At 54.8% G+C, this 12487-nt stretch overlaps 1 protein-coding gene across 2 annotated transcripts in view; it reads left to right on the forward strand.

The window, feature by feature from the left end:
• LOC140409377 (rhotekin-like) overlaps nucleotides 1–12487 on the forward strand; it is a 342330-nt gene that overhangs the window by 52904 nt on the left and 276939 nt on the right. The window contains exon 6 of one of the 2 annotated variants that reach the window (XM_072497827.1): nucleotides 5509–5733. The exons of the other annotated variant lie outside the window; for it this stretch is intronic. Within the exon in view, the coding sequence (XP_072353928.1) occupies nucleotides 5509–5733 (225 nt within the window). The remainder of the gene's footprint in view (nucleotides 1–5508; nucleotides 5734–12487) is intronic. 2 annotated transcript variants of the gene reach the window in all.

The following is a 12487-nucleotide window of genomic DNA, read 5'->3' on the forward strand; positions in this document are numbered from 1 at the left end:
CAAATTCCTGGGACATTGGAACCGGTTCTGGGGGAGGTGGGACCAGTACAAACCGGACGGTCTGCACCTGGGCAGGACTGGAACCGATGTCCTGGGGGGGTGTTTTCTAGAGCTGTTGGGGAGAGTTTAAACTAATGTGGCAGGGGGATGGGAACCGATGCAGGAAGTTGGAAGGTAGTAAAACAGGGACAGAAATAAAAGGCAGTAAGGGGGAAAGTGTAAGGCAGAGAAGCCAAAGTCAAAAATCAAAAAGGGCGACAGTACAAGGTACAGTGATTGAGGGGAGCTCAGTGAATAGGACCAGGAATACTAAAAGAAATAAAACGGGAAGTGAAAACATTAATGGTAAGCGACGCGGCAGGTTGTTACATGAAGATATGGGTTCAACGACAAGGAAAATTAGGAGAAAGGTTAAGAGGAAATATAACTTAGGAGAGGTTACTGATCGAGGTGTTAAGATTCAGAACAGAGGTAAAAAAGCCAACATAAGGGTACTTTACCTGAATGCTCGTAGTATTCGGAATAAGGTAAATGAGTAGATGGCGCAAATCAGCGTGAATGACTATGATTTAGTGGTCATTACTGAAACATGGTTAAAGGATGGTCACGACTGGGAGTTAAATATCTGAGGGTATCAAACTTTTCGGAAGGACAGAGTGGATGGTAAGGGAGGTGGTGTAGCTCTGTTATTTAAGGATGACATCCGGGCAACAGTAAGGGATGACATCGGTGCTATGGAGGATAAGGTTGAATCCATTTGGGTGGAGATCAGGAATAGTAAGGCGAAAAAGTCACTGATAGGAGTAATCTATAGGCCACCAAATAGTCACATTATGGTGGGGCAGGCAATAAACAAAGAAATAACTGATGCATGTAGAAATGGTACAGCAGTTATCATGGGGGATTTTAATCTACATGTTGATTGGTTTAGCCAGGTCGGTCAAGGCAGCCTTGAGGAGGAGTTTATAGAATGTATCCGCGATAGTTTCCTAGAACAGTATGTAATGGAACCTACGAGGGAACAAGCGGCCCTAGATCTGGTCCTGTGTAATGAGACAGGATTGATTCAGGATCTCATAGTTAGGGATCCTCTCGGAAGGAGCGATCACAATATGATGGAATTTAAAATACAGATGGAGGGTGAGAAGGTAAAATCAAGCACTAGTGTTTTGTGCTTAAACAAAGGAGATTAAATGGGATGAGAGAAGAACTACCTTTGACAAGGTAGACTGGGAGCAAAGACTTTATAGTGAAACAGTTGAGGAACAGTGGAGAACCTTCCAAGTGATTTTTCACAGTGCTCAGCAAAGGTTTATACCAACAAAAAGGAAGGATAGTAAAAAGAGGGAAAATCGACCGTGGATATCTAAGGAAATAAGGGAGAGTATCAAATTGAAGGAAAAAGCATACAAAGTGGCAAAGATCAGTGGGAGACTAGAGGACTGGGAAATCTTTAGGGGGCAACAGAAAGCTACTAAAAAAGCTATAAAGAAGGGTAAGATAGATTATGAGAGTAAACTTGCTCAGAATATAAAAACAGATAGTAAAAGTTTCTACAAATACATAAAACAAAAAAGAGTGGCTAAGGTAAATATTGGTCCTTTAGAGGATGAGAAGGGAGATTTAGTAATGGGAGATGAGGAAATGGCTGCTGAAATGAACAGGTTTTTTGGTCGGTCTTCACAGTGGAAGACACAAATAACATGCCAGTGACTGATGGAAATGAGGCTATGACAGGTGAGGACCTTGAGAGGATTGTTATCACCAAGGAGGTAGTGATGGGCAAGCTAATGGGGCTGGAGGTAGACAAGTCTCCTGGACCTGATGGAATGCATCCCAGAGTGCTAAAAGAGATGGCTAGGGAAATTGCAAATGCACTAGTGATAATTTACCAAAATTCACTAGACTCTGGGGTGGTCCCGGCAGATTGGAAATTAGCAAACGTGACACCACTGTTTAAAAAAGGAGGTAGGCAGAAAGCGGGTAATTATAGGCCAGTGAGCTTAACTTCGGTAGTAGGGAAGATGCTGGAATCTATCATCAAGGAAGAAATAGCGAGGCATCTGGATGGAAATTGTCCCATTGGGCAGACGCAGCATGGGTTCATAAAGGGCAGGTCGTGCCTAACTAATTTAGTGGAATTTTTTGAGGGCATTAACAGTGCGGTAGATAACGGGGAGCCAATGGATGTGGTATATCTGGATTTCCAGAAAGCCTTTGACAAGGTGCCACACAAAAGGTTGTTGCATAAGATAAAGATGCATGGCATTAAGGGGAAAGTAGTAGCATTGATAGAGGATTGTTTAATTAATAGAAAGCAAAGAGTGGGGATTAATGGGTGTTTCTCTGGTTGGCAATCAGTAGCTATTGGTGTCCCTCAGGGATCAGTGTTGGGCCCACAACTGTTCACAATTTACATAGATGATTTGGAGTTGGGGACCAAGGGCAATGTTTCCAAGTTTGCAGACGACACTAAGATAAGTGGTAAAGCAAAAAGTGCAGAGGATACTGGAAGTCTGCAGAGGGATTTCGATAGGCTAAGTGAATGGGCTAGGGTCTGGCAGATGGAATACAATGTTGACAAATGTGAGGTTATCCATTTTGGTAGGAATAACAGCAAAAGGGATTATTATTTAAATGATAAAATATTAAAACATGCTGCTGTGCAGAGAGACCTGGGTGTGCTAGTGCATGAGTCGCAAAAAGTTGGTTTTCAGGTGCAACAGGTGATTAAGAAGGCAAATGGAATTTTGTCCTTCATTGCTAGAGGGATGGAGTTTAAGACTAGGGAGGTTATGCTGCAATTGTATAAGGTGTTAGTGAGGCCACACCTGGAGTATTGTGTCCAGTTTTGGTCTCATTACTTGAGAAAGGACGTACTGGCGCTGGAGGGTGTGCAGAGGAGATTCACTGGGTTAATCCAAGAGCTGAAGGGGTTGGATTACGAGGAGAGGTTGAGTAGACAGGGACTGTACTCGTTGGAATTTAGAAGGATGAGGGGGGATCTTATAGAAACATATAAGATTATGAAGGGAATAGCTAGGATAGTTGCGGGCAGGTTGTTTCCACTGGCGGGTGAAAGCAGAACTAGGGGGCATAGCCTCAAAATAAGGGGAAGTAGATTTTGGACTGAGTTTAGGAGGAACTTCTTCACCCAAAGGGTTGTGAATCTATGGAATTCCCTGCCCAGTGAAGCAGTTGAGGCTCCTTCATTAAATGTTTTTAAGATAAAGATAGATAGTTTTTTGAAGAATAAAGGGATTAAGGGTTATGGTGTTCGGGCCGGAAAGTGGAGCTGAGTCCACAAAAGATCAACCATGATCTCATTGAAAGGTGGAGGAGGCTCGAGGGGCCATATGGCCGACTCCTGCTCCTAGTTCTTATGTTCTTATGTAAAAACCGGGATGTTTTGCCAGAGTTGTGCAGGGCGGTGGTTACATCACATCTCGAGTATTCTGTCCAGTCTGGTCTCCTGAATAAGGAAAGGACGTTATTGCATTGAAGAATTTATTTTTACATCCATTCTCTCACAGACTGAGGGTATTGCTGGCTGGGTCAGCATTTATAAACACCTTGCCAGGTGTTTCCGAGGGCAGTTAATGATCTTCCTCACTGTGTGGGTCTGCAGTCACATGTTGGCCGATTTCCTTCTCTGAAGGAGGGCAGCACGGTAGCATTGTGGATAGAACTGTGGCTTCACAGCGCCAGGATCCCAGGTCCGATTCCCCGCTGGGTCACTGCAGAGTTTGCACGTCCTCCCCGTGTCTGCGTGGGTTTCCTTCGGGTGCTCTGGTTTCCTCCCACAGTCCAAAGACATGCAGGTTAGGTGGATTGGCTGCGATAAATTGCCCTTAGTGTCCAAAACGTTGGGTTATGGGGATAGGATGGAAGTGAGGGTTTAAGTGGACCAGTGCAGACTCAATGGGCCGAATGGCCTCCTTCTGCTCTGTATGTTCTATGTAATCTAAAGGAACCAGATGGGTTTGACAAGAATTAATGTTAGTTTCATGGGGCGAGATTCTCCAACCCCCTCCCTGGGTCGGAGAATCGCCGGGGGCTGGCGTGAATCCCGCCCCCGCCATTTGCAAAATTCTCCGGCACCAGATATTCGGCGGGGGCGGGAATCGCGCCGCGCCGGTTGGCGGCCCCCCCCCGCGCGATTCTCCGGCCCGGATGGGCCGAAGTCCCGCCGCTAAATTGCCTGTCCCGCCGGTGTAGATTAAACCACCTTTTGAACGGCGGGACCAGGCGGCGTGGGCGGGCTCCAGGGTCCTGGGGGGGGCGCGGGGCGATCTGGCCCCGGGGGGTGCCCCCACGGTGGCCTGGCCCACGATCGGGGCCCACCGATCCACGGGCGGGCCTGTGCCGTGGGGGCACTCTTTCCCTTCCGCCTCCGCCACGGTCTCCACCATGGCGGACGCGGAAGAGACTCTCCCCACTGCGCATGCGCGGGAAACTGTCAGCGGCCGCTGACGCTCCCGCGCGTGCGCCACCCGGAGATGTCATTTCCGCGCCGGCTGGCGGGGCGGAAATCAGGCCGGCGGGGGCCTGGCCCCTTAAGGTTGGGGCTCGGCCCCCCAAGGTGCGGAGCATTCCGCACCTTTGGGGCGGCTCGATGCCCGGCTGATTTGCGCCGTTTTTGGCGCTGGTCGGCGGACATCGCGCCGTTTCCGGAGAATTTCGCCCAAGGTCACCATTAATGAGACGAGTTTTATATCCTGGATTTAGTAATTGAATCTGAATCGCACTGGGTGCTGTGATGGGATCGTAACCCCAGAACATTAACCTGGGTATCTGGAAAACTAAATGCAGCGACTCCACCACGATGCCAGGTTCAGGGAACAACTGCTCCCTGGGATGAAGGGGTCGGAGGCGGAGCATCGGGGTGGAGAATCGGGGGCGGAGCGTCGGGGGCGGAGCATCGGGGGCGGAGGGGCGGAGCATCGGGGGCGGAGGGGCGGCGCATCGGGGGCGGAGCATCGGGGGCGGAGGGGCGGAGCATCGGGGGCGGAGCATCAGGGGCGGGGCATCGGGGACGGAGGGGCGGGGCATCAGGGACGGAGCGTCGGGGGCGGAGGGGCGGAGCATCGGGGCGGAGCTGTGGGGGCGGAGCATCGGGGACGGAGGGGCGGAGCATCAGGGGCGGAGCATCGGGGGCGGAGCTGTGGGGGCGGAGCTGTGGGGGCGGAGCTTCGCAAAAGCATCGTCGCTCCCGATGTCGGGGCAGACGGGGATTCTCCGGCTGATCGCCGAATGCGCATTCCCAACCAGACAATCCCCCCCAAAATCTTTTAATTGATCCCACAACTGCTGTGGTGGTGTTTGAATCCGCAGAGCATAAGCCTGGCTGTCTGGATAACGAATTCAGTGATATTACCACAACACCACTCACTATCGCTGTCTGTGTCTCCCTTTGTCTAATTCTCTCCTTCCCCTCCCATTCTCCCGGTTGCCTGTTTTTGTAGGTGTAGCTGTTTCTGCCTCTAATTGTCCCATTTTCTGTGATAGTTCCAGTGTTGGACCTGATTTTGAGATGAGGATGGAGTTATACAGCTGTTGTGTAGAAGAGGATTTCTCAATTAGCAGTGCTCCGAGGAAGCTGGCCAGCAAGCTGAGCAGCTCCATGGGACGCTCAGCGGGGAAGAAGGTTCGAGGCAGCGTGGATGGCCCTGGAGAGAGTGCGATGGACAATGATGGGAGCAGCTCTCTGCTGTTCCTACCTGCTGCTGTGACGTATGTTCTACATAGAATCACACAATGGTTACAATGCAAAATGAGACTATTCGCTCCATCTAGTCTGTGCCAGCTCTCTGTAGGAGCAACTCGGCTAGCTTTTGAGCCCCACACTCACACACAGAGCCCCACACTCACACACAGAGCCCCACACTCACACACAGAGCCCCCCCCCCACTCACACAGAGCCCCCCCCCACTCACACAGAGCCCCCCCCCCACTCACACAGAGCCCCCCCCCACTCACACAGAGCCCCCCCCCACTCACACAGAGCCCCCCCCACTCACACAGAGCCCCCCCCACTCACACAGAGCCCCCCCCACTCACACAGAGCCCCCCACACTCACACAGAGCCCCCCACACTCACACAGAGCCCCCCACACTCACACAGAGCCCCCCACACTCACACAGAGCCCCCCACACTCACACAGAGCCCCCCACACTCACACAGAGCCCCCCCCACTCACACAGAGCCCCCCACACTCACACAGAGCCCCCCACACTCACACAGAGCCCCCCACACTCACACAGAGCCCCCCACACTCTCACAGAGCCACCCACACAGAGCCCCCCCCACTCACACAGAGCCCCCCCCCACTCACACAGAGCCCCCCCCCACTCACACAGAGCCCCCCCCACTCACACAGAGCCCCCCCCACTCACACAGAGCCCCCCCACTCACACAGAGCCCCCCCCCACTCACACAGAGCCCCCCCCCACTCACACAGAGCCCCCCACACTCACACAGAGCCCCCCACACTCACACAGAGCCCCCCACACTCACACAGAGCCCCCCACACTCACACCGAGCCCCCCACACTCACACAGAGCCCCCCACACTCACACAGAGCCCCCCACACTCACACAGAGCCCCCCACACTCACACAGAGCCCCCCACACTCACACAGAGCCCCCCACACTCACACAGAGCCACCCACACTCACACAGAGCCACCCACACTCTCACAGAGCCACCCACACAGAGCCCCCCCCCACTCACACAGAGCCCCCCCACACTCACACAGAGCCCCCCCCACTCACACAGAGCCCCCCCCACTCACACAGAGCCCCCCCCACTCACACAGAGCCCCCCCCACTCACACAGAGCCCCCCCACACTCTCACAGAGCCCCCCCACACTCACAGAGCCCCCCCCACTCACACTGAGCCCCCCTCACTCACACAGAGCCCCCCCCACTCACACAGAGCCCCCCCCACTCACACAGAGCCCCCCCCACTCACACAGAGCCCCCCCACTCACACAGAGCCCCCCCCCCACTCACACAGAGCCCCCCCCACTCACACAGAGCCCCCCCCACTCACACAGAGCCCCCCCACTCACACAGAGCCCCCCCCCACTCACACAGAGCCCCCCCCCACTCACACAGAGCCCCCCCCCACTCACACAGAGCCCCCCCCCCCACTCACACAGAGCCCCCCACACTCACACAGAGCCCCCCACACTCACACAGAGCCCCCCACACTCACACAGAGCCCCCCACACTCACACAGAGCCCCCCACACTCACACAGAGCCCCCCACACTCACACACAGAGCCCCCCACACTCACACACAGAGCCCCCCACACTCACACACAGAGCCTCCCACACTCACACACAGAGCCCCCCACACTCACACACACAGCCCCCCACACTCACACACACAGCCCCCCACACTCACACACACAGCCCCCCACACTCACACACACAGCCCCCCACACTCACACACAGAGCCCCCCACACTCACACACACAGCCCCCCACACTCACACAGAGCCCCCCACACTCACACACACAGCCCCACACTCACACACAGAGCCCCCCACACTCACACACACAGCCCCACACTCACACAGAGAGCCCCACACTCACACAGAGAGCCCCACACTCACACAGAGAGCCCCACACTCACACAGAGAGCTCCACACTCACACAGAGAGCCCCACACTCACACAGAGAGCCCCACACTCACACAGAGAGCCCCACACTCACACAGAGCCCCCCACACTCACACAGAGCCCCCCACACTGACACAGAGAGCCCCACACTCACACAGAGAGCCCCACACTCACACAGAGAGCCCCACACTCACACAGAGAGCCCCACACTCACACAGAGCCCCCCACACTCACACAAAGCCCCCCACACTCACACAGAGCCCCCCACACTCACACAGAGCCCCCCACACTCACACAGAGCCCCCCCCCACTCACACAGAGCCCCACCCACTCACACACAGAACCCCCCCCCACTCACACAGAGCCCCCCGCACTCACACAGAGCCCCCCGCACTCACACAGAGCCCCCCGCACTCACACAGAGCCCCCCGCACTCACACAGAGCCCCCCGCACTCACACAGAGCCCCCCGCACTCACACAGAGCCCCCCGCACTCACACAGAGCCCCCCGCACTCACACAGAGCCCCCCACACTCACACAGAGCCCCCCACACTCACACAGAGCCCCCCACACTCACACAGAGCCCCTCACACTCACACAGAGCCCCCCACACTCACACAGAGCCCCCCACACTCACACAGAGCCCCCCACACTCACACAGAGCCCCCCACACTCTCACAGAGCCACCCACACAGAGCCCCCCCCACTCACACAGAGCCCCCCCACACTCACACAGAGCCCCCCACACTCTCACAGAGCCACCCACACAGAGCCCCCCCCACTCACACAGAGCCCCCCCACTCACACAGAGCCCCCCCACACTCTCTCAGAGCCCCCCTCACACTCTCACAGAGCCACCCACACAGAGCCCCCCCACTCACACAGAGCCACCCACCCTCTCACAGAGCCCCACACAGTCACACAGAGCCCCCCCACACCCACACAGAGCCCCCCACACCCACACAGAGCCCCCCACCCTCACGCAGAGCCCCCCACCCTCACGCAGAGCCCCCCACCCTCACGCAGAGCCCCCCACCCTCACGCAGAGCCCCTCACGCAGAGCCCCCCACACTCTCACAGAGCCGCCCACACTCTCACAGAGCCCCCCAAACTCACACACAGCCCCCCACACAGAGCCCCCCCCACTCACACAGAGCCCCCCCCACTCACACAGAGCCCCCCCCACTCACACAGAGAGCCCCCCACACTCAAACAGATCCCCCCACACTCACACAGAGCCCCCCACACTCACACAGTGCGCCCCACACTCACACAGAGCCCCCCACACCCACACAGAGCCCCCCACACTCACACAGAGCACCCCACGTTCACACAGAGCCCCCCCCACTCTCACACAGTGAGCTCCACACTCACACAGAGCCCCCCACAATCACACTCACACAGAGCACCCCACACTCACTGTAGCACCGTCAATACGACACGAGGCAGGTTGAGGTAATGTCAATTGAAGACTTTATTAACCAGAACTTTATCCCCAGCAGTGTGGTTACAGAATGCAACTGCTGAGGGAAATGGAGGGAAAAACTGGGTTCTTATATCGGCATTTCTGGGTGGAGTCCAGTAGGTGGCAGATCCTATCAGGACCTGGCATCCCTCCACCAATAGCCTGTCGTCACGTGGTGTACCGTATTACCCCTAATATATACCACCACATTCACCCCTTGTTGAAAATAAACCCGTCGGGATGGTGGTTCGCATGGTGGTAGGGGTTTACAGAGTCGGTACTGTGCCGTAACTTTGAACAAAACACAAAATTATCGCTTCAACTGGGCCAACGGGCCAAACAGGGTCGGCATGAAGCCATAACTATAACAAGACACAATAACTGAAAACGTTGAGAGTTAAAGTGATTCGATGAGCCGGATGGGCGCCCTGGCCGTCCTTTCCGATCGTCTCGGGCGTGGTGGTGATGGCGCTTGCTCGAGTCCCGTCGACTCTGGGAGCGTAGCGCTGTCCCCTGTGTCCTTACTCCTGGGCGGGTCTGGGAGGAGAACCGAACCCCCCGGGAAGGGGGTGGCTGCGGGATGAACCGGCGGGAGTGAGGAGGTGGTGATTGGCGTTGGGGGGGTGTGGGTAGCTCCGGCGGGCGCCAGGTCTCACAGGGAGACCGTGTCCTGTCGGCCATCGGGGTACTCCACTTAGGCGTATTGCGGGTTGGCGTGAAGGAGATGCACCCGTTCCACCAACGGATCTGACTTGTGCGCCCGCACATGTTTCCGGAGCAGAATGTGTCCCGGAGCTGCTCGCCAGGTCGGAAGTGGCGTTCCAGAGGAGGACTTCCGAGGAAAGAGGAGGAGGCGCTCATGAGGCGTTTGATTCGTGGTGGTGCACAGCAGGGACCGGTTAGAGTGAAGGGCATCCGGGAGGACTTCCTGCCAGCGGGAAATTGGGAGGCTCCTAGACCGGAGGGCCAGCAGGACGGCCTTCCAGACCGTTCCATTCTCCCTTTCTACCTGCCCGCTCCCCCGGGGGTTGTCACTGGCCGTCCTGCTCGAGGCTATGCCCCTGCTGAGCAGGAATTGACGCAGTTCGTCACTCATAAAGGAGGATCCCCTGTCGCTATGGATATAGTCGGGGAAACCGAACAGTGTAAAAATGGTACCGAGGGCTTTAATGACTGTGGACGCGGTCATGTCGGGGCAGGGGATGGCGAAAGGGGAATGGGAGTATTCGTCAACGACGTTCAGGAAGTACGCGTTGCGATCGGTGGAGGGGGGGGGGCCTTTGAAATCCAAACTGAGGCGTTCAAAGGGTCGAGAGGCCTTAACCAGGTGCGCTCTATCTGGCCTGAAAACGTGTGGTTTGCACTCAGCGCAGATGTGGCAGTTTCTGGTGACTGTTCGGACGTCCTGGACGGAGTAAGGGAGGTTGCGGGCCTTAAGGAAGTGGTAGAAACTTCCGGGTGGCAGAGGTCCTCGTGGAGGGCTTGTAGACGGTCCACTTGTACATTGGCACATGTGCCGCGAGATAGGGCATCGGACGGCTCGTTCAGCTTTCTGGGACGATACAAGATCTCATAGTTGAAGGTGGAGAGTTCGATCCTCCACCTTAAGATCTTGTCGTTCTTAATCTTGCCCCGCTGTGCATTATCGAACATGAAGGCAACCGACCGTTGGTCAGTGAGGAGAGTGAATCTCCTGCCGGCCAGGTAATGCCTCCAATGTCGCACAGCTTCCACTATGGCTTGGGCTTCCTTTTCCACTGAAGAGTGGCGGATTTCTGAGGCGTGGAGGGTTCGGGAGAAGAAGGCTACGGGTCTTCAGAAAATCTGTGGCCTGATTGGCTGGTTGGGAATCTACACTAAATTAAAAAAATTAAGCATTGGTAACTAATTAAACATAATTACTTAATTATAATTTAGAGGGGTATCTAAGCCAGAGATCGGAGAGTACTATATTTAGCTTTCGCATTTCTATTAGAAATCTAGTGCTAGGAAACAGATAGTTAACAGTAACTTTGAAATTAAAAAAAATATATATATATTAAAAACAAATTTATTTTTAAAATTTTTAAATTTTAATTAATTGACGTAATGTCAGTTAGAGGGGTGGAGTGCTCTGACTGTGAGATGTGGCAGGTCCGGGAGGCTTCCAGCGTCCCGGATGGCTTCATCTGCAGAAAGTGCACCCAACTGGAGCTCCTCACAGACCGCATGGTTCGGTTGGAGCAGCAATTGGACGCACTTAGGAGCATGCAGGTGGCGGAAAGTGTCATAGATCGCAGTTATGTAAATGTGGGCACACCCAAGGTGCAGGCAGAGAAATGGGTGACCACCAGAAAGGGCAGGCAATCAGTGCAGGAATCCCCTGTGGTTGTCACCCTCTCGAACAGGTATACCCCTTTGGATACTGTCGGGGGGGATAGCCTATCAGGGGAAAACAGCAGCAGCCAGAGCAGTGGCACCACGGCTGGCTCGGATGTTCAGAAGGGAGGGTCAAAGCGCAGAAGAGCAATAGTAATAGGGGACTCTATAGTCAGGGGCACAGATAGGCACTTCTGTGGACGTGAAAGAGACTCCAGGATGGTATGTTGCCTCCCTGGTGCCAGGGTCCAGGATGTCTCCGAACGGGTAGAGGACGGGTAGAGGGCATCCTGAAGGGGGAGGGCAAACAGGCAGAGGTCGTTGTACATATTGGTACTAACGACATAGGCAGGAAGGGGCATGAGGTCCTGCAGCAGGAGTTCAGGGAGCTAGGCAGAAAGTTAAAAGACAGGACCTCTAGGGTTGTAATCTCGGGATTACTCCCTGTGCCATGTGCCAGTGAGGCTAGAAATAGGAAGATAGAGCAGCTAAACACGTGGCTAAACAGCTGGTGTAGGAGGAAGGGTTTCCGTTATCTGGACCACTGGGAGCTCTTCCGGGGCAGGTGTGGCCTATATAAGAAGGACGGGTTGCATCTAAACCGGAGAGGCATAAATATCCTGGCCGCGAGGTTTGCTAGTGTCACACGGGAGGGTTTAAACTAGTATGGCAGGGGGGTGAGCACGGGAGCAATAGGTCAGAAGGTGAGAGCATTGAGGGAGAACTAGGGAATAGGGACAGTGGGGCTCTGAGGCAGAGCAGACAGGGAGAAGTTGCTGAACACAGCAGGTCTGGTGGCCTGAAGTGCATATGTTTTAATGCAAGAAGTATTACGGGTAAGGCAGATGAACTTAAAGCTTGGATTAGTACTTGGAACTATGATGTTGTTGCCATTACAGAGACCTGGTTGAGGGAAGGGCAGGATTGGCAGCTAAACGTTCCAGGATTTAGATGTTTCAGGCGGGATAGAGGGGGATGTAAAAGGGGAGGCGGAGTTGCGCTACTGGTTCGGGAGAATATCACAGCTGTGCTGCGG

The sequence above is a fragment of the Scyliorhinus torazame genome, chromosome 3, assembly GCF_047496885.1.
Source record: "Scyliorhinus torazame isolate Kashiwa2021f chromosome 3, sScyTor2.1, whole genome shotgun sequence".
NCBI classification, from domain to species: Eukaryota; Metazoa; Chordata; class Chondrichthyes; order Carcharhiniformes; family Scyliorhinidae; genus Scyliorhinus; species Scyliorhinus torazame.